This window comes from Amblyomma americanum, chromosome 9, assembly GCF_052857255.1.
Source record: "Amblyomma americanum isolate KBUSLIRL-KWMA chromosome 9, ASM5285725v1, whole genome shotgun sequence".
Taxonomy (NCBI): Eukaryota; Metazoa; Arthropoda; class Arachnida; order Ixodida; family Ixodidae; genus Amblyomma; species Amblyomma americanum.
Genome location: NC_135505.1, coordinates 4151587 through 4175182, shown reverse-complemented (window position 1 = coordinate 4175182; position 23596 = coordinate 4151587). Strand labels below are relative to the sequence as shown.

Below are 23596 nucleotides of genomic sequence, written 5' to 3'. Positions count from 1 at the left end.
GGGCGAACATTCGCTCGGAACCTTGCTGGTGAGTCGGACGTCCTTGATTCATTAGCGTACCTTGTTGCTAGCTGGCGTTATTGTTTCTGTAGCAATAAATGCCTGTTTGTGTCAGCCAATGTGTCGTTTCTTTGTTCCCCCAGAGCAAGGCCCGCCGTGGTCGGCGAGCGCTCGGTAGCGTACGCGATCACGGGGTGGGGTCCGGGCGGCTTTGAACCGTGTCAGCCGCGATTGAGTGGGGAGAAAGTACTTATCTCCCCAGGTCAAACCCCACAAGGTATATTGGCAAACTGCCACTCATGATCTGAGAGAACCTGCCATATGCGCTCCACCCCATTCTTATTCTTCTAGTCATTTTCCTCTCATCATCCGCATCTGCCATCACTACTTGCCCTAAGTAGATGTGCTCCCTTACCACTTCCTGAATCTCGCTACCACTGTTGCCATTCGAGACTGTTGAACATTGATTTGGCACCTCAGAAGTACTGTATTTACCCGTCTAATACGCCTACTCACATATTGAACCCACCCCAACACTTTCGTTCGTCGTTGAGAATTTTGTTCTTTTGTAAAACAAACGCTTTTCTTAGTGAGTTTCCCACTGTCCCGCAAACCACAGCACAGACCTTGGCTGTGCGCCAAGCTGCTGCACACCGATAACATCACATCGCGTTCACCTTTTGAAGAGAGCTTCTGTGGAGGGGGCGCACTCCATAAACTTGAAAGAGCACCAAGACACTGGGCTCTGTGTGCCCTAAACATGGCGGCAGTGGCTGTGGCTTGCTCAGCGAGCTTCTCCGCAGCCGGCTGCACATGTGTATACTTCGAAAGCTGGCGAGCGCTTGAGCATCGTAGAGGAGCACATCAGCTCAAACCAGAACGCTGCAAAACATCCTCGGCATACAAAAGCTATCGGGGAAGCAAGACCTTACGACCTCAAGTAACTTGGCGAGCTCGAGAAAGGAAGCAAGAATGCCTGAGCCTTCTCACATCACAGCTAATGCTTGAACACAGATTTCACAGTCGTAACCATCCTGCAAGTTTTTTTTTAAACTCGCGTAGAAAAAGCCCACAAGACCATCAATGACTGTGTTCAGCATGTTGGCTTTATCTCACCGCAACTGACTCGCGTCGTGACTATCACAAACTTGTCGGATAGCGTGATGGTACAACATGCCTATATGTAGTATACCTTTCCAAGCGAATGATGCTAAACACCAGACACAAATGTGGCTGCATGTGTGCTTTTGCTGATGATGGATGGACATACAAGTGGCCTGGCGGGCGTGCAGAATGATGTACGATCTAAAATTTTAACTTTCGCAAAAAAATCTGTCAAAATATTTTTCCCCACATAATCAACCCTCCCCCAAAAGTGCAGTCAACTTTTCTAGAAAACATCTGGGTTCAATACATGAGTAAATACGTATGCACTATCACCACGTTACAAAACTTCAGTACCTCTAAAGGTCATGTTACCTGTTCTACAGAACAGGTCACCAAAAAATTGGTTTCCAGTATTGCTGACATTAAAGAAGAATCATAGAGCATAGAAACACGTAAAACAAATTACGCCCATAAAGACACACTTGTCTGTCATATTTTACATTTGCTTCACTTTCTGTGATACTTTTAAACATGTTTAGTTACTAATAGGATGTTGCTTCGCAGTGTTCAACTTTAACTTCCCCTTGTGAATATGAATTACATATCATATCATGCATATAGAGCCGACTCCTGTTAAGATGTTGTAGGTACGAATTGCGCACAAAAGACACACCCAGGAAAAGCACGAGGGAGACTGAAAGAGCGCAAACTATCAACTGGTGTTTATTAGATTCAGTGCCGCCTTTATAGGCAGTGTGCACACGTGCCTACGAAGAGGGGAAGGAGAGGAAAAAGTAGGCAAATCAACCCTGCGCGACAATCCTTCAAAACCGCTCCAAAAAATTCTTTTCCGCGTTGTGCAATGAAACGGAGGTGTCACTCACACAGTTATCACCTCTTGCCTTGATGTGGTATGCCTCTAGAAGTTCACAGGAAACTTTGTCATTACTCCTGCCCAGATTTCTGATATTATTTAGCAGTGGCTCACAACCCGTGCATGCATTGCAATGAGCAGGCAAATTTGCTCCTTCTCTATTCCTAATTGAACGCTGATGCTCCCCTGCGCGTTCATTCACGCAGCGTCCTGTCTGGCCCACATACACGCGACCACAATTGAGCGGGATGAGATACACAACGCCCGTGGCGCATTTTATAAATTGTGCCGCATGCTTTATCACGCATGCTCTTTGTCGAGCGCCTTCCGCGCTGATCCTTGGGCACAACCCAGCTAGCTTGCGTGGCGCCGAAAACACCACAGGGACGCCATGCCTATTAGCCACTTTTTTATATTGTGGGCCACCTTGTGCATATACGGGACGACCGTAGTCTTTCTGCGCAGTTTCCTTTTTTTACCTTCCGTAGAAGGTTCTCGGCCACAGCTGAGATGACCTCGCCGGGGAAGCCGGCTGAAAGCAGCCTGTTTATCTGGTTATGAAAGCTGGTGTGCATTGCATGCGGGCATGACTTCGTCAGAGATGATTCCAGGCACAAGCTGACTATGGCTCTCTTAACTATCTTCGAGTGGGCAGAATCATAGGGAAGAAGTCCATTCTGCGCTCTCGGTGCGTAATGCCAGCAGAAGTGATGCAATCCAATCTCTAGGTTGAGATCTAAAAATTGCAACGAACCATGTTTCGGAAGTTCGTGCGTAAAATTCAAACCCTTCCCATAACGTTTAAAAAGAGTTAAAATGCTATCAACTGAATGAGTGGGGGTCAAGGTTTTTTGTTTAGATAAAACAATTAGAAAATCGTCAACGTATCTAAATGCCTTAAGTACACCCTGGCTACCAAACACCTGATTCAGGGATCGGTCAATAGCGGCTAAAAAAATATTGCAAAAGGTCGGTGCAACGCAGGATCCAATGAAAATGCCTTGTCGTTGAATGTAAAAGTCATCGTTAAAAGAAATAAAAGTGGCTTGCAAATAAAATTCTAGCAAGGAAATAAAGCTGTCTGCTGGCACACCGGCTGAGTTCCGAAAACTTACTTCACCATTCCTTTCAATACATTCTCTGACGGCAACAAACATATCATCATGAGGCACGGAATAAAACAAATCCCCCACATCTACAGAGAATGCATAGCCTATAGGGGCGTTGGATTTCAAAAAGCGCACAACATCACCGGAGGTCTTTGTGGAAAATGGGTCCTCAACTTGTAACCTGCTCAGATGCTTGCGCAAATACTGGCTTATTAGGAACTGCCACGAACCCTTCTCACTAACAATTGCTCTGAACGGCACTGTGTCCTTGTAGGTCTTTGCGGTGAAGAAAACCGATAACGCTCTCTTCCTGCAATCAGTTATCGATCTTGCCAGCTTAGTTAAATCAAGATCACTGTACAGAGCCGCGGCCCTGCTCTTGATTCTTGTTGCACAGGGCTTCACGCGTACAAAGTTCTTAGCGATCGCTTGGCCAGCCTTTTCGTTGAAAGCTTCTTGTAAAACGACGAACCCTCCAGTCTTATCAGCCTGTAGCAACCGCAGGTTGTTTTTCCTGAAGAAAGAGACAACACTTCTGGTCGGGTCTTTGGTGCGTTTAGTGTTAACAGTTCTTGCTAGAGCTTCTACTCCTTCCAGGAGGCACCTTTCACGATCTTCTTGTTCAACCTTGCTTGAAACACGCCGGTTAAGTGCTAGCAGGTCGTGAGCTGGGACCGTAGGCTCGTAGCTGTACTTTGGACCTTTGGTGAGTATACATGTAACTTCTTCAGGTAACGCAACGTCTCCCAGTACTTGAAGACCTCTTCCCTGGATTGGCTTGGGCGATGTTCTATCATAATCCCGGACCTGGTGCAGGCACTGAGCCCACCTAAATTCAATCAACTGGGCAGCAAATCTTCTGGCAGCACGTAGCTTGATTTCAGCTAGCCAGGCCTGGTCTAGGAGATAGCAAATCGTTCCCAAGAGATCTTGGAACCTGTGTACTTGACGCCAGAGTTCCGATCTGAGGTACCTGCATATGCGTTTTTAAAGGCTCGCTCGCGGTTTTAGGAAGCCGAACATAGAACTTACATCTTCGGGTATGAGTCCCTTACGCAGGCAAAAGGCAAGGTTCATTAAAGCTGCGAACTGGGCGAGTTGGTATTGATTCATTATTGAACAGCGCAATAAAACAACGGGACACAACGAAGAAAGGACACCACAAGCGCTGACTCGCAACTAGATTTTAATTCACGTCCAAGCATCTTAAATACTAAGAACGCCAAACACAAACAAGAGGGAAAAACCAAAAGAAAAACGATACAAAGCTGCTAATCATGCCCACAAAGGTGACAATCAGCACGAGCGCGAGACTACACATCTTGGCCGGATAAAAACATCATCTCTTTATCAGTTAGTGTGACAGAAGGATCACTAATACAGCTATCAGGTTCCAAGCGGATGTGAAAAGCCTCCAAAATTTCCCGCGTTAGGCTGTCATTATGTTTTCCTAGGATGACGGTGTTAGACAACAGAGGGGTGCAAGTACCTTGCCCGCCACTGGAGAGAAGGTACTTGCACCCCTCTGTTGTCTAACACCGTCATCCTAGGAAAACATAATGACAGCCTAACGCGGGAAATTTTGGAGGCTTTTCACATCCGCTTGGAACCTGATAGCTGTATTAGTGATCCTTCTGTCACACTAACTGATAAAGAGATGATGTTTTTATCCGGCCAAGATGTGTAGTCTCGCGCTCGTGCTGATTGTCACCTTTGTGGGCATGATTAGCAGCTTTGTATCGTTTTTCTTTTGGTTTTTCCCTCTTGTTTGTGTTTGGCGTTCTTAGTATTTAAGATGCTTGGACGTGAATTAAAATCTAGTTGCGAGTCAGCGCTTGTGGTGTCCTTTCTTCGTTGTGTCCCGTTGTTTTATTGCGCTGTTCAATAATGAAAAGGCAAGGTACCTGGCAAGGCAAGTCGATCTGACGATGAGGTTCACACAGGAGTTGACTTGCAAAGGTGAAGGAGGAAGATTCATGAAAGGGCCCTCTGTACTAGACAGGTAGTTAAGAAGTGCTTGTTTGGCGAGTTGGTGCCTACTGTTGTAGGTACGAATTGCGCACAAAAGACACACACAGGAAGAGCACGAGGGAGACTGAAAGAGCGCAAACTATCAACTGGTGTTTATTAGATTCAGTGCCGCTTTTATAGGCAGTGTGCAAACGTGCTTACGAAGAGGGGAAGGAGAGGAAAAAGAAGGCAAATCAACCCTGCGCGACAATCCATCAAAACCGCTCCAAAAAATTCTTTTCCCCGTTGTACAATGAAACGGAGGTGTCACTCACACAGTTATCACCTCTTGCCTTGATGTGGTATGCCTCTAGAAGTTCACGGGAAACTTTGTCATTACTCCTGCCCAGAATTCTGATATCATTTAGCAGTGGCTCACAACCCGTGCACGCAATGCAATGAGCAGGCAAATTTGCTCCTTCTCTATTCCTAATTGAACGCTGATGCTCCCCTGCGCGTTCATTCACGCAGCGTCCTGTCTGGCCCACATACACGCGACCACACTTGAGCGGGATGAGATACACAACGCCCATGGCGCATTTTACAAATTGTGCCGCATGCTTTATCACGCATGCTCTTTTTCGAGCGCCTTCCGCGCTGATTGTCCTATCTGCAATTGTCCTGTCTCTAAAGGCCATTTTATTCACTGTTTTCTTGTAGCACATAGTTTTACGCACCCAGCATAATTACATATTTTCAAATGGTATCAATTAACCTATAGTGTTAACCAGCAAGTCGAGTGGCTACGCATGTCTGGTTTTCCTGATGATTGTATTTCAGCGGCGCGTGAGAGCCTAATGCATACAAGAAAGAGAAGTATAAAAGTGAAGGATAAGAAAAAGGAGCAGAACAGCGCCCCAACAATTCTGCACCTACATAAGATATCCTACAACCTGAAGAAAACTGCCAGCCGATACAGCGTTAACCTTGTTTTTTCTCCACCATGCAAGTTGTCAAAAATTTTCATAATGATAACAAGAAAGAAGAAGGCGCCATGTGACATTAAGCACTTCAAAATTTTATAAATTGCTTAACAAAGGTCATTTATAGCATTTCCTTACGTGTAAAAAAATTGTACATTGGCCAAACAGGGCATTGTTGTAACGAAATAGCGCTAGAGCACTTTATTCTTGCAAAGGATGGTGCCAGTGGCCATCTTGTACACTGTCTGACTTGCAAATGCAAACCAATGTTTAAGAAGGAGCAGTTTCTGGGTTAAGCCAATAATAAGATTCAGGGTGAAATCACTGAAGCATTCTTTATTAAGAAAGCTGGTGTCAGCAGGCCTTCACTGTCATTGCTTGAGAATTAAATGGCATTTTTGGAGCAATGTGATTAGGTTTCACCTCAAGATAACTGAATGTAACTAAACGTCGAGTTGTTTTAGAATAAAATTGGTTCGAAGTGCCGCACACTCCTCTCTTGTTTGTTCCTGGTATTCTGTGCGGGTTTTTTTACGCTGCGAATCTTGCCTGCATTATACATATTTTTTTGGAGATTGGGGGTGGGGGCACTTCTGTTAAGAACAACTTCTGATAAGACAAACACATTTTGTAATCCCTTTAAGTTCCGGGTTAAAGGGACCCTACTGTAACTTTTTCACGAGTAAAATCAGCTAAAATGGTTAGCATCTGGGTTCAGAAGTGAGTAGCATCAAGTACTACTTCATCTATAGAGCAATGGCGAAAACAACTGCAGTGAGGATAAGAGCACTAACCATTTTGGAGAGGGAGTCGAAGATGTTAGTGAACAGCAGCATGGTGAGGCGCCGTTCCTCCTCCGAAGACTGTCCATACGGCCCCTGGCCCCCACTGGCACTGTAGTAGCTCTTGCACCTCTCGTAATGAAGGGTCAGCAACTGCATGCACAAATAACCAAGGACAGGAATCACAGGCGTGTGCAAACATAATGCGTAAGGTGGAGGTTACGACATGCACAGATTTAGGTTTGTTGGGGAAAGCCCAAGTCTCTCCAAAGAGCCGTAGGGCTCCATTGAACCCTCTTTGAGAACCCCTGCTTTGGGTGGTTGCGGACCTGGGACCAGAAGCCCCTACATAAGCAAGCTGGCATTACGAATACAAAGCTCGCACATTACAAATCTACTACTTTGCCTTTTTCTGCTTGTGGCCACTGGAAGGATAAATTTTTCGCTTGTTACAAATTTACGCCATCAAGCCCAACTGTCTTTTCATCCAGTCTGACTAACATTGAATCTTCAGACTATTAAGGTCAGTTAATGCATTTAATCAATTGATCTCTTTATTAATTCAATTTCATTGTTTTTGTGCTCACCCTTGCTTTGAGTCAAACAACTCTGCTGTATCAGTAAGTAAACAAACTGTACATAATGCTAACCAACATTTCTAGGATAGGATAGGAATAAGGTCTAGGATAGGATAGGAACAAGGACGTTGGCCAAGCGTCCACCCGGGGTTATGCCCTACAATGAACTACCCCCGTTCGGCCCGTTTGGGCTGGGTCGTGAGGCTTGTGCTTTTCGAGTGCACCCAGGGCTTGATGGACGGCCACACTTCTAATCTCCACTAGTTGCCAGCAAATTTTCCATCACACTGTATTCTGACTGCGCCCATCAAGTCCCCACCAAAAAAAAAAAAGCAATTGTGAACACATGTAGGTCTCATGCATACAAAAAAGTTGCACAGTTTGCAATGATGACCGCTTTCCGCTCACCCTGAGGGCAACGGCTGTGTACTCGGTGATAACTGACACGTCCACGGTGAGCTTCCGCAGCAGGCGCAGAAGCATGCTGGGCTGCATCTCCCTGCGCACGACAGAACACACACTCAGCTAGCCTGAAAAGCTTGGAGGCCTTTAGGTTGCCTGCTAAGGTGTTTACAACGAGTGTATAATGTTGTTCTTGTGATTTTCCAACCAAAACTCCGGGTGGAACCAGTTCCACTGCTTCTTTTATATGGTATGCATGAGTAAGCTTCTAGAATGTTCCGAGTATCTTCCATTGGATTGTCTTGTAGGATTATACTGATCTGACCAACTAATACAACTTAATTCATTTTCTGGGCCTGTTTGAAAAATCTTGAGTTGCTTTAAAATTTTAAAGGTTTTGGCAGGTGGCCACCATGGCCGCCTGCCACAATGATCAGGTTGCTCACAAACCGGTTGCCAGGTTGCCAGGAGGCAAAGTTGTGATGACGTCCCGTGGTCGTGTGACATCTCTTGACCAATCTGGGAACTTCGTGACAGAGAAGCCAGGAACTTCTTGCAAGACTACAACCTAAATGCTGTCGCGCCAGTATAATACTAGTAGAGCAGGGCTGCTCGCAACCATGATAGCAGTTCAACTCAAATGCGAGCGAGACAGTTTAAAGAAGAACAGCTGGATGAGAAGACCTTATTCAATGCAGATGACATGCTTGCCTAGATTATCCGTTCAGAAGTGCAATGGTTGCACTCCTTTTCACTTAGTTATGCGCCCCATCTGTATTTCAGCACAGTTCTTGGTAGTTCACTGGGACCCTTTGCATTTCTTACAGACACTTATCGAACTGGCTGACAGGGCACTGCCTGCCCTATCAGCCAGTGAAAGAAATACTTGACCGGTCTACTACGAGCACTGAGCACAGAACACCACTGGCCAAGTGTTTTTCCTCCCTCGCTCTTGAGTCGATCAATTTTCCCTGTTACTAAGGGAGGACGCGGCTTTCAACACTAACTACTTGTTTTTTTTTTATGAATTCTGATGAAACGTCACATTTAAGTGCACAAAATTTCAGCATTAAATCCAAACAAGTTCTTCAAGACAAATTTTTTCTCATACACCTAGTGAAGTGCACGCATACTAGATTAAGTGTGGTAGAAGATTGGTTCAACATTCTCTGCATTTCTGAAGGCATGCTACATATGATGATATTTAGCTTTTTCTTGTAGGAAAAAATCTTTCCTTGTTTTCAATTTTTCAAAGCAGTTGGCATAGAAGTGTGTACACTGTAAACACTCCGTCACACCAAAAATCTACACTTCATCAAAACTATATCACCAGCATTTGCTTGGGGGCTAGTTGGCTCATGTTTCCTCTAAACAAAATTATTTGTTAGCACGGCACAAAACCGGGACAAGACAGGCACTTACTCACAGCTGTTTATTCGGAAAGAACATGCGCACCAATGTATACACACAAAGTCATTAATCATATCAGAATCCTGACAATCTTGCACACTTGTCGTCAGGAAATGTTCTTCTTGCTTCAAGCGCACCGAAGTGTCTCTAACATACATATCAGCCTTATTCTGATAAACGCTTCGAGTAGTTCACGTGCCACAGTGTCACGACTTCTGCCTATGATCTTTATGTTGGCAAACTTTGATTTGAATTTACAATTTTTGCAATGCTTTGGCAGATGTAGGTTAACATCGTTTAGCACTGACAGCTCGTGCTGCCATGCCCTATAAATCCCACATTTCCTTGTTTGTCCAATATGTACCGTACCGCATGACAGAAGTAGTTCATACACAACGCCGCAAGCACACTTCACGTACGAGTTGGCATGGCGCTTCCCGCATGCAACATTTTTCACTTTTGCATACATTATGCGGGGGAACAACTTCGCCAGTTCATGGCAGGCTGAGAAAACATCCAGGACGCTGTGCTTGTTCGCCACTTTTTTTTTCAAAAGCCGCCGCGGTGGCTGAGTTTATGGCGCTCGGCTGCTGGCCCGAAAGACGTGGGTTCGATCCCGGCCGCGGCGGTAGAATTTCGATGGAGGCGAAATTCTAGAGGCCAGTGTACTGTGCGATGTCAGTGCACGTTAAAAAACGCCCGGTGGTCGAAATTTCCGGAGCCCTTTACCACGGCGTCTCTCATAACCTGCGTCGCTTTTGGACGTTAAACCCGAATAAACCATAAAGGAAACTTTTTTTCAAATTGTGGGACATTCGATGAATATATGACACTACTGTCGGTGTTAGTTCATTTTTCTTTTCCGACGTTTTCTCCCGCCCTTTCACTTTCTGCAGCAATGTCTCAGCGATTGACACGATAACATGCTGAGGATACCCTCTTTTTCTTAGCCTGTTAATCTGCTCAGAGAAACTACGTTCAATGATTTGAACGCAGGACTTCTTTAGTGCCGAATGAAGGCATAAGTTTGCTTATTGCTCTCTTTACTGTTTTTGAGTGAGCAGACTCATATGCATACATCCAACAGGTGTGTTTCTTTTCATCTGTCAGTTTAACGTCTAGAAACTGTAGACTGTTGTCAACAATAAGCTCATGGGTGAAAACTAGGCTTTTTTCATGCGGTCTAAAGATGTTTAAAACAAGTTCCGCCCTGTTCAGGTAGGTCAAAGTCGGTTGCTTTTTTAGTAGCACCAGGTAGTCGTCCGCATATCCAAATATTCTCAGAAAACATTCATTGTTGGAGGTATTGTCAATGTCATCATATAAAAAAGCAGAATAGGTGTCATTGAAACATAATATAGAATGGAAACAGAATAGGTGCCACACATCAACTTATGCAGATAGATGCCTTGTCGCTGTACATACAGGTTGTTTTGAAAGGACACGAGCGCGGCACTGAGATAAAATTCGAGCAGGCGCATGAAGTTTTCCAAAGAAATTCCGGCTTTCTTTGTGGCGAATGTGTCATCAAGTACTAGAGGGTTCAACTCCTTTAGAAGATAGCGGCTCACCTGAAGCTGCCAGATATCCCTCTCACTTACTATGCACCAAAGAGGCACCTGGAGCTACGAGTCTTGGCTGTGAAGAACACCTTGAGGCTACGGTTCCCGCTGTCTCCGAAGGATCTTGCAAGCGTGTCCGATTGTTGCAGAGAGATGGCCGCCGTTACTAAGAGCTATATTCTTAGCAACGGCGTAAGCCCCAGGTGCCTCTTCGGCGTATCCTGAGTGAGAGGGACACATGGCAGCTTCAGGTCAGCCGCTATCTTCTAAAGCAGTTAAACCCTCTAGTCCTTGATGAATTATTCACTACGAAGAACTCTTTGGACATGATTACCTTCTTGGAGCAAAGCAGATACATTGGTTACGCGTTTTCCTTACAGATGTCGAAAATGTGTTCCATTCATTCCCGCACAAAGAACTCTTCATTGCAGTCCAGGCTAAAATTGAATCTAGCAACGTCATTGCCTTTCAAAACAAAGCCGGAATTTATGTGGCAAAATTCATGCGCCTGCTTGAATTTTATCTCAGCGCCACGCTCATCTCCTTTCAGAACGTCCTGCATGTACAGCGACAAGGCGTCTGCATAGGTTCATGTCTGGCACCTGTTCTGTCTAACATCATCATCGCTTCCATAGATCATGGTATTAATAATATCGGTAAAAATGGATATGTTCTGAGAATCTTTAGATATGCTGACGAATACCTGGTGCTATTAAAAAGCAATCGTCTTTGACCTACCTGAACAACGTGGAATATGTTTTAAACACCTTTGTACAACATGCAAAAAGCCTAGTTTTTATTTTATTTATGAATTTATTGATACTGCGATCTTTGACAAGACCTTAGCAGGGTTGGAATGCAATATACAGGTAAGCACACGCTGGAACGATAAACACGCTCCTGAGGTTTAAAAAAATTATAAATCAAATATACAAAAGAAAAATCAGAGAACTGGAATGCAAAATAAACGATGCAAATGCAACAACAAATAGCATGTGGTGAAAAAAAAATTAAAGGAAAATAAAGATGGGCTTCAAACATTTTTAGTGGCGTTTTTGATACTACATCATTATTGAGATTGTTCTAGTCTGTAATAGTTCTGGGGAAATAGGAACAATTATAGGTGTTAATTCTTGCGTTTAATGGTGTCAGTGTAAAATCGTGCCGTTGGCTTCTGTTATATCCAGATGAGTTCAATAAAATGTTGGAGGGGTTAATATTTTATTCGCCTTTGATTAGTTGAAAAAACAATTTCAAACGACAGATGCAGTTTCTCTGATGAACTGGAAGCAAACCACTTTGACTAAGCGGATTACTGATAGATGTAGGACCATATGAGTGGTAAATAAGCCGTGCTGCTTTATTCTGAGCATGCTCTAATTTAGCATTGTTAGTTTTAGTGAAACGATCCCAGATTATGACGGCATATTATAACATTGGGCGAATAATGGTGTTGTAAGCGAGCAAACGTACACTGGAGGGCGGGGGGCTGAACTTCAAAGCACGTTGAAGAAAAAAGAGCTTGAGAAGGGCGTTACCGGTGACGTTAACAACGGTGTTCTGTGCAGGAGAGGTTATTGGAAATACGAAGACCTATGTATTGTCACTATTCACTTCAGAAAGGTAATTATTATTAGAATTATAGTTAATTAGGAGAGGCTTCATTTGCTCTGTTATGCGCTTGAAGACCGTTTTGTCGTAGTTAACACACATTTTCCATTGTCCAGGCCAAGCTTCCTCCAAATCCTCGTTTAACCTAACTTGATCCTCAGCAGTAGTTAGACTTTCATTCAACACACAATCGTCCGCGTACACTCTGATGGAAACCGAGATGTTGAATACAGTGTCATTGATAAAAATGAAGAAAAGAAGCGGCCCAAGAACGGACCCCTGGGGAACACAAGAATCAACAGAAACGATATAGGAAGAAGTATTGTAATACCCCTCATGTAATACCCCTTGAATGGGGTCTTTGAGGTAGTGGTAAATAAATAAAATGCCACAAGCTTGCGGCAATTTTTGAGGTAAGCTGAAATCCATGCGAGTAGCGCGTCATTTTTTTATTACATTACCTTGTTTAAGACCAAGTTTATTATGTGAAACTTTGTCGGATGCTTTTTTTTAAATCCAAAAATATAGTGTCAGTTTCTTTTATTTCGTTTATTGCCTCTGCAAAGTCATGTATGGTTTATACTAGCTGAGTGTCAGTGGAATATCCTCGTCTAAAACCGTCTTGTGCATTAGTTAGAAAGTTATTTCGCTCAAGAAAATCTGCTATGTGTTTATGAATAATATGTTCTAAAATTTTGCATGCTGTTGAGGTCAATAATATCGGACGGTAATTGAGAGTCGATGTTATATCTCCAGTTGTAAGAATTGGCTTGATTCTGGCCGTTCTCCAGTCATCCGGTAATGAGCCTTTACTTAATGACCTGCTGAACAAAATGTAGAAATATTTGGAACACCACTCTGAATAATGCTTCAGGAAAGCTTTAGGAATATCATCTGGCCCAGGAGATTTATTGACATTTATCTTCAATAATACATTGAGAACACCTGCTTCGGAAATTACAACAGCACGAATTGAAGGTCAATTTGTGGAATAGTCAGGAAGGCAGTCGTCATCACGTTTAAATACCCCCTTGAAATAAATGTTAAAAGTCTTGCACACCAAAGCATCATAACGCCCACACCTGCCACTCATTACATTTGATCGCGATCTTGGTGTTATTTGCCTCCAGAATTTCCCACGGGAGGTTTCAATGTATGAGGGTAGTTGTGTAGAATAGTATCGCTCCTTGTCACGGACAATCTCCTCCTTAAGTTTTTCTGCTTGTTGCTCAATGCTTGTTCGAGAACAGCTCTTGATGTTCTTTTCATTCTTTTTACTTTTCGTTGCAGCTTAACGTTTCTCGTGTGATCCATGGGTTACATCTTGGAGTATTTTTAGCAATTTCCGGAACAAAACGTTCCACGCACTCAAAATCAATATTTTTTTAAAGAAGCGCCATAGGTCATTCACATCGCATTTAGAATCTCTGAAGGTGTAATAAAAGTCTAGAATATCAATAATTGATTCATCATTAGCGCGAGAGAAGTTAGGAAAGAAATGGGCAGTTTCTTCGCGATCAAAATTTGCATTAATCAAAGTCAGTACGACAGCTTGGCGATCCGAAATTCCAGTCGCTACATTACATTCCACTCGCCCTTTAATATTACCATTTAGAAAAAAATAAATCGGTGACTGAACCAGAGCCATTGTGAACTCTTGTAGAATCTTTAAACTACTTGTAACATGTCAAATGCAATGAAAATATCAAGCATTTTTTGTTCAATAATGTTAATAGAATGGGAAAAGGTAGCCCACTCTATGCTGGGTAGATTAAAATCTCCAGTGAGTATTAGAACATGATTCAGTTCCACATGGTGCTGTAAGTATTCTTTCAAGTTTCTTAGCAGCTCAACGGAGCAGTTAGGCGGCCTGTAATCTATTCTGAGAATATAGGGAACATTATTTGTGTAAAGCTTACAGAATATGCCCTCTACATTATCAAGATCTCTAGTGAAGACTTAAATAATATTGCTACTCCTCCGCCTCTTCCATCTCGGTCTTTACGAAGCACTCGGTAGTTTGCTGGAACAAATTCAGTATCAAATATGTTGGAACTTAGCCAAGTTTTGGTAAGTGCCGCTATTTCTGCGTCATGAGCAAGAAGTAAACCCTCAAGTTGTGCAATTTAGTTTACAATGCCCATGAGATGGATGTTGACAAAAGACTGCAGTTTCTAAACGTTAAACTGACAGATTAAAAGAAATACACCTGCTGGATGTATGTATATGATTCTGCTCACTCAAAAACGGTAAAGAGAGCAATAGCAAACCTATGCCTTGATTCGGCACTAAAGAATTCCTGCGTTCAAATAATTGAACGTAGTTTCTCTGAGCAGACTAACAGGCTAAGAAAAAGAGGGTATCCTCAGCATGTTGACCTGTCAATCGCTGAGACATTCCTGCAGAAAGTGAAAGGGCGGGAGAAAACATTGGAAAAACCAAATGATGTGACATCGACAGTAGTGCCACAATGTTCATCGAATGTCCCACAATTTGAAAAAAAAGTGGCGAACAAGCACAGAGTCCTGGTTGTTTTCTCAGCCTCCTATGCACTTGCGAAATTGCCCCCCCCCCCCCATAATGGATGCAAAAGAGAAAAATGTTGCATGCGGGAAGCGCCATACCAACCCGTATGTGAAGTGTGCTAGCGGTGTTGTGTATGAACTGCCTCTGTCATGCGGTATGGTACACATTGGACAAACAATTAAATGTGCGAATGATAGGGCACGGCAGAACGAGCTGTCAGTGCTAAACGATTCAAACCTACATCTGCCAAAGCATTGCAAAAATTGTAAATTCAAACCAAAGTTTGCCAACATCAAGATCATAGGCAGAAGTCGAGACACTGTGGTCCCTGAACTACTCAAAGCGTTTATCAGAAAAAGGCTGATATGTGTTAGGTGGGCGGATGAGATTGGGAAGTTGCCGGCATAGTGTGGGCGCAGCTGGCAAAGGACAGGGTTAATTGGAGAGACATGGGAGAGGTCTCTGCCCTGCAGTGGGTGTAGTCCGGCTGGTGATGATGATGATGACTTCAGAAATGGAAAGAAAATAAACAGACGTGTCCTGGCGACACGCGTGTAAAACTGTGAAGATTATGATATGATGAATTACTTTTTTAGTACATACGTAAAGAACACACACACACACACACACACACACACACACACACACACACACACACACACACACACACACACACACACACACACACACATATATATATATATATATATATATATATATATATATATATATATATATATATATATATATATATATATATATATATATATATATATATATGAAATGAGGGGCTCGGTTGACAAACATGAAAGAAGCCAACAGCCACCGAAAACATGGTGCACAGGGAAATGTTTCTATTGTTTTCCTTTAATTTTAATGCTTCGATTAATCCGTCGCTTAAAGAAAATTAATTCTAAAGCAGCAGAAAAAACAACCATGCCGCCGGTGGGATCCCAACCCACGACCTCCGAATATCGCGTCCGGTGCTCTACCAACTGTGCTACGGCGACGGCTGTGCAGTCTGTTGCTCTCGTGGGTACTTATGCTTATTGCGTGCAAGCGAACCTTGAGAGTGTTCACCAGAGAGTGACTATTGGCTGCCTTCATATATATATATATATATATATATATATATATATATATATATATATATATATATATATATATATATATATATATATATATATATATATATATATATATATATGGATGCGTGTTCATTGTGAATAAACTGCTGTGATTTAGCGCCTGCCTCGTCCCGTTTTTGTGTCGCGCTAAAAGCAATTTCCTTGGGAAGATTCATCAAAACTGAAAAGCAATAATGTTATTGCGCAGAGCGAGTTTTAGGAGTGCAATAAAACAAATGGGGCCAAGCAAACGAAGGAGTCGTGAAGAAATCTGCTTGTACAAAGTGAGAATCGAGTCAGAAAACTTCAAAGTAGAAAAAGTGCAATTTCTCGAGCATTTTCTCAATATGCAGTGCCACCTTGCTGCACAAAACAATTCCTTTAGAATATGTCCCGATCGATTTAAGCTAAGAAACTTCGGGACAGCTTTGAAAACGAGGCACAAGAGCGGATACAATATTTTTAAATAATTCTTGGCCATTTATCGCAATTTGAAAGCCACGTCCTCCATTTTTATTTATATATTTATTTATCGCATTACCCACAGCGCCTGTTTGACATTACAGTGTGTGGTAGGGGGGGCAATTACAACATAATCATATGACAGAGCGTTAGGAAAAGAAGAAAAAATATTCACAGAATATACATTGCAGCATAATTTTTTAATAAACAAACACAAGCATAAAACTTGCGCGCCGCAATTATTAACCATAACAAGCATAAAATTAGAGTAAAGCGTCAAAAGATTGATTACATTTTCTCGAAACAACTTCGTGGGGAAATTACTCCATTCATTTATTGTGTTCAGGAAAAGTGACAATTTTAGTAAATCTGTTCTGCTTATAATTTGTTTTACTTCGAAAGTGTGGCCCCTTCTTGCAGACATGTCTGGCGGAAATAAATAATGGCCCCGGTCAATACCTGTTTTAGAATGGTATATATTATGGAAGCATTTCAGCCTAAGTATGTATCTGGGTCTCTGCAGTGAAACCCATCCTAACAACTTCTGTGCTGCTTAGAGACTGAAATTTCTGCTGTAAGTATTTAAAACAAAACGGACAGCTAGGTTTTCGACCTGATCTAATTTATCAAAATCATATTTAGTTTAGGGTCCCACACTGTGCAGGCGGGCTCTAGTATAGGCCTTAAGTTAGTAGTGTATAGCAATTAATTACCGTATTTACACGACTGTAAATCGACCCCCCATATCACGTCAGAAAAAACAAAATTGGTGGTGGTCTAGGTCTGGTTAAACCTGGAGTGACGCGATAGTTACAGTTGGCTGAGTGGAACTTGGTCACGTGACCAACCACGTGACGAAACACGCAATCAGCAGGTCACCGCGACATCGGCAGCTGCTCCGCACCACGTGACCAACCACGTGAAAGCGTGGCGGCGCAGCCACAGGGTGGCGGCGCCGCCATGCTGAAGGCTCGAAATGGTACCGTAATGTTGCTATCGCTACAAAAAAAAAAAAAACAGGGAGGTCGTTTAAGCTTGGCCTTTAAAATGGAATGCAATAGTATTAACCTGCGGCCGCCTCTTATCGCCAGCCGCTATCCGCTACCGCGCGCGGGCTTGCCCGTGGGCACATTCAAAAACGAAGATGTATTTCTGACTACTCGTCCACACTTGCGCCATCGTCCTCACTAGCGCTGCCATCGGGATCGCTTCAGTGGTCCCATAAAACGTCGTTCTAACGTCGTTGTTTAGCGAAATCCCACGCATCGCAAACAGCCACACCAGGACATCGCGTGGAAAAGCTGAATATTTTGTCTCGCTGCAGCTGCCGCACCTGTGTCAGCCGTTGCGAACGTCGAACTTGCGCCCCGGCGCGCAGTTCGTTTCTTCAGCAAGAAGAATGACGGCCATCTGGAATGTAGCCGTGAACGAGCGCCCGTGGCTTGCCGCACCCGGAGCATAAATGACGACTAACGAAGCACTACTTTAAAAACTTGTGAAACCGTCAGCAGTTGTCAAATGCGTCATAGCCAAAGAGAAACCACGTGAGCAGCGACTCTTCCATCGGCTCTCCCAACGACACTCCCCGGCGCCGCTGCCGAGTGCGCAGTTGACAGTAAAAAAAAAAAAAAAAACTTGGAGGACGCCTTAGGAGTATAACGCGAATGAGTTATCGGGGCCCCGCCGCTTATCAGCAGCCGCGATCTGCAGCCTTGTGTGGGTAGTGGGGAGGGGGGGGGGGGGGGGTGCTGGTTTGCTGCTTTTCGACGGCCGCCATCAGCCGCCGCGTGCAGGGAAGGGATGCGGGTACTGCGCGTTGAAATAGCAGCTGCTCAAAGTCAGCTCTAAGAGCGATGCGACGGAGCCGCGCAGCAAAAATTCAACAGCGCTATAGCATTTCTGATATATCGTTAATGTCGCCTTTATTTATGGCTCCATGTTTTGGTTTAGAATGCAAGTCGACCCCTACTTTGAATTTTCAAATTTTGAAAAATTGAAAGGATAAAACATTGTAGTGTAGCTATTTCATAGCCAATGATACATTTACCGGAAATGGAAACATTTGTCGTGAGGCCGGAGTGGAAGCTTTGTTGTGCGGTTTGAATCCGCGTTCAGCTCATGGTCCGGACGGCATTTTCAAATCACACTTTGAAACGGTGTGCATGACAGGTAGCTCCTTTATTAATGTTGTTATTCAACAAATCCTTATAATGGCAAAAACTACCCAAGATTAGAAGACAGCCAACGTGACGCCGTTATTTAAAGAGGGCGATCGTACTCATGTAGGCAATTACAGACCAGCATCTTTAACGTCCGTCTGCTGTAAGACGATAAAACATGTCCTGCATTTTAATCTAATGAGGCATTTTCATGAAAATACCTTTTTGACCTCAGCTCAGCATGGTTTTCGCTCCGTTTTCTCGTGCGTAACGCAACTACCGAAATTTGCACATGACATTGCAGCCAAATTGGACCGTGGTCAACAAATACATGCCTTTTCACAGACTTTCAGAAAGCATTTGTTGTCCTTCTGCCCAATCTGCTTTGTTCAAAATAATCATCCTTAGGCATTCCTGAAAATATTCTTGGCTGGTTAAAGGATTATTTACACTTGCGCAAATTCAGCAGGCTGTTCTGAACGGGGTGACATCAGCTCCAATGCACGTGCTATCAGGAGTGCCTCAAGGCTCAGTACTTGGACCGCTTTTATTTCTGGTTTATATTAACCATATAGTCGAAGATCTTAAATGTAACGTTAGACTTTATGCCGACGACTGTGCGATGTATCGTTCCGCGAAATGCCTTGCCGATATATGTGCTTTGGAGGGCGACTTACACAAAGTAGCTGCCTGGTGTAACCAGCGGCAGATGATTCTTCATATTCGTAAGAGCTATCATGTGCAGTTTATCAAGAAAAATAAAAATTTTCCGGTGCATACAAATTTAAATAATATTGCGATTCAAACCACAGAATATGTTAAGTACCTCGGAGTTACGTTTACTGAAACGTTTGACTGGTCCGATCACATTGACTTAGTTACCGCGAAAGCTTGCCGTCTCCTTCACTTTTTCCAGCAAAATTTTAAGCAGTCTCCGTCATCACTGAAAGAAAACTTATATTTAACTGGCATTAGGCCTATTTTAGCTAAAATAGAACGTATCCAGAAACAAGCAGCACGATTTGTAACAGGAGATTATAATTTTACCGTTAGTGGATCCGGAATATGTGAAGGATTGGGTTGGAAAACACTGAAGAACTTGGCGCGGAACAACGAGGACAAACGAGACAAACAAAGACGAGCGCTCCTCTTTGTTTGTCTCGCTTGTCCTCGTTGTTCCGCGCCAACTTCTTCAGTATGCATATCAAACAACTAGCCCAACTTTCTGCTCTCCTAATTGGAAAACACTCTCGTCGCGCAGAAAAATACTAATATTTAGATTCCTTCTCAATATATACAGGAACAAAAGAGCCACATTACGTCTCCTCCAGGCGGGACAATGCTGAGAAAATTAGACCTTATCAGGGCCGTATAAATGCGTTTAGATATTCAATTTTTCCTAACACGAGTAATGACTGGAACCATATCCAGAATGAAGTGATGGGTGCGCCTGATAATGAAAATTCTATAGAGAGCCTTATTCATTGAGTTTTATTATTATATATTTCTGGGTTATCGCATTTTAGCCTATACTAAAGTGTGAGCTCTTTTTTTATTTATTTTTATTGTTCTACATTGTTATTGCACTCTTTGTATGTTTTCTAGTATTTTTATTTTATTGTTGGTCGTTTTTCACTGGTGTATACATGTGCATTATGGCGAAATTTTCGCCGTGTGTCTCCATGCAATAAACCCCCTACAATAATGCCTTCTGGTGATGTAGGTATTCTGAATAAATAATAAATAGGTCGACATAAAATCGCGTAAATATGTTAGTTTGTAAAGAAAACACTTGGATTTCCTGCGTAAGAAACTCAAAACTCGACCTGCTTTTGCAGTTATGTAATTAATGTGCCTATGGCAGCACAGTTCACTAGGTAAATGCATACCAAGATATTTGTATTTAATGAAGGACATCAAATTAAATTACACGGTTACCTTTATTTAGTAAAACATATAAGGGCTCTTTGCTCGAGGTTAATTGTCATGTCTCCTTTGTAACACGATTTAGAAATTCTCTCAAAGTCACATTGCAGATTGTCACGGAGCCTTTCCCATTAATGCAGGTATCTCAGTAATAACTAAGAGCATGAAAACATAATCCTAGCTTATAAATATTTCATAAAATCTAATGTAAGTATTGTCGTAAACCTTGCAGAATTAAAAGAAAATATCCGAGACCGACAAACCCGACACAAAGAAAAATATCTTGTTTCAGTGCCTCGCACGTATTCATACACTCAATCATTATGCTACACTGTACCAAAACTACTGAATAAGTTGCATGCAACTGGATTCGATCCAGTATATGAGTCTAATCGCCGAATTTGTCTTTTTGCCGTGAACAACTGTTGTGAACCTAGTGTTGCTTTGTATCTAGAATGTTATCTTGATGTATTCTAATTTTAAGACTGTGTTTTTAGGATGTGTCTAATTTTCTGTTTTTGTGCTTTACTGTGTGCCTTATTTTCATACGGACAAAAGTAATAATATGAAACTCTTTGATGTATAAAATGATGCAAACTGATCTTTTTCCTAGCTGTTGATCTAACAATTATTGTAGGGGGTCAGGGCCTTGTCAAGCTGTCTTTCACAGCTTTTAGTCCTGGGCCCTTTCTTTTCGACGAAAAGAAAAATAAACTTGACTTGACTTGACACAACGAATCTTTTATCGTGGCTTGGCAAAGGAAGTTGAAGGTGTGACGTAATTCAGTAAATACAAAATAAGAGTATGTAAACGTACATTTCACTAATAGACTAGGTGTCAGGGACAGAGAAAACCATGCCGCCTCAAGGTCAGATCTTTCTGCGCTAAAAGTGACATGCTGGAAACATATCTGATCCAGCAGTTGACCCTGTGCTAGCACCACTGCTTGTTAATTTCTTTATTTGATTCTTCACGAGCCTCATGTTGACACATTACATGACCACCACTCCACAAACCTTACATCTCTACAGACTGAGAGCTATGCTTTAGGCTAAACGACGGGCATGAGCGATGCTAGGACCATGTTGCTGATCTGGTAAAGTGCTACAGAAGTGCGACCTTTACAAGGTCGCACTTCTGTAGCATTAGGTCGCCACTAGGTCGCCATAGGTCGCCAGGGTGGCTCCTCTTCGTTCCCGGGGCAATTGTAACGAGCCATGACGGCCGCGCCTGATGCCGCATAGGCAGATCACTGGCGGAGCGTCGATGAAAGACGAAGTGTCGCCGCGCTCCACGAGATCGCTTGGTTTTGGACTGGCCGTCGGCACTGCCCGCCGTCCTGCTAGCCGCTTTGTGCCGCCCGCCGGGAACTCTTTCCCCAGACCTATTTGTGTACAAATCCCCTTTCAAAAGGCACACACAGGCGCTATGAACAGCATTAACTTCATAGTCAGCGCCCGTGTGTGGCTTTCAATGTTCCTTGTGTCTCGCCCCTGCGCTCTACCCTCACCATGCAAAATTTAGTGTGCCGCACCCACTAAGTTCCATTGATTCCATTTCGAATCATGCAAAAAAAAAAACCAAGAGATGAAACTATGATTTTCTGATCTTACAATTATTCTCCTCACATGCTAATAACAACAACAACAACAACAACAATAATACTAATAATTGGTTTTGGTGGAAAGGAAATGGCGCAGTATCTGTCTCATATATCGTTGGACACCTGAACCGTGCCGTAAGGGAAGGAATAAAGAAGGGAGTGAAAGAAGACAGGAAGAGAGGTGTGCCGTAGTGGAGGGCTCCGGAATAATTTCGACCACCTGGGGATCTTTAACGTGCACTGACATCGCACAGCACACGGGCGCCTTAGCGTTTATCCTCCATAAAAACGCAGCCGCCGCGGTCGGGTTCGATCCCGGGAACTCCGGATCAGTATCACATGCTAGTCTCTGGATACCATTTTTTTTTATTGAACAGTTTTAATTTGGGTCGGATAATAGAATTTTGCAGGGAGTGTGCTCAAAATTTCTCCAAATTCTGAACGCATGATGTATTTACCGGCCATTCAAATGTGCGCGAGCATGCAAGCCGTCCACGTCTTGGGGCACAGGCTATGAGGGGAAGCGCAGATCCAGTCAGCCACGGGGCAACCTCTCCATGGTGCAATCCCTGCTTTAGGGCAAATTATCTGAAATCTACAATGATGACAACAAGGTCCTGGATACTTTCACAATTACGGCTGCCTGAGTGGATACAGTGAAAATTTATTTTGCACTGAAGACAACACAAATGCCATTAAGGTCTGCAAGAACCATAACAGCTCTTGGGATTTGGTGCGACAAGTGCTAACCAGCCTTTATAAGAAGTGTCAATAAAATTGACGGGTGATCTTACAATGTGATCAGAAAAGTCTGCATAGCAGTATTGGTTTCACATTTCGCTTTTACAGAGCTCGCCTTCCCATTCCATCTTTGAATTTGATCTTGCAGTCACTCCACTGTGGCGTGGGCAGGTGGACGCCTTCCGGAGGTTGTGGGTCGAGGCTTCGGACAAATTGACGGCAGCCCCTGCTAATGCAGTAAAATGCTTTGCGCTTCATTGCAACCCAACAGCTCCCCGGCCGCCCATCCCTCACCTGGTGAGGGCGACGAGGAAGTCGGAGACCTTCTCACGCTGTCCCTTGGTGAGGATCTTGACCTTGGAAAGGCGGTAGACGGTGTGCAGGGTGGCATCCAGCAGGCTGGCATAGTTCTCGGCGTCGGTGAAGTAGCTGTAGTACTGGATCAGCATGGGCAGCACCGAGTTGCCAATGTAGCGGTTCAGCGCCAGAGCCATATCGCTCTCGACGTTGTCCGTCTGCGAATATGAACGGACCCCGACTCAGCACAAGGGGGATGGGTCTGCCAGCAAATCTCAATGACAACCTTCACACATGGAAGCAGAACACTCGGCTTCTTCGACTTTGCTTCCGTTTGTTTCCAAAATGTTGTGCTGGCAGAATTACAGAATACCAATCCAGCAAAC

At 43.4% G+C, this 23596-nt stretch overlaps 1 protein-coding gene across 1 annotated transcript in view; it reads right to left on the bottom strand.

Moving 5' to 3' along the window:
• Positions 1-23596, bottom strand: part of RyR (Ryanodine receptor) — a 1185515-nt gene that overhangs the window by 592896 nt on the left and 569023 nt on the right. Inside the window, 3 exon segments of the mRNA XM_077638630.1 lie at positions 6818-6958; positions 7792-7882; positions 23208-23428. Of these exon segments, the coding sequence (XP_077494756.1) occupies positions 6818-6958; positions 7792-7882; positions 23208-23428 (453 nt within the window).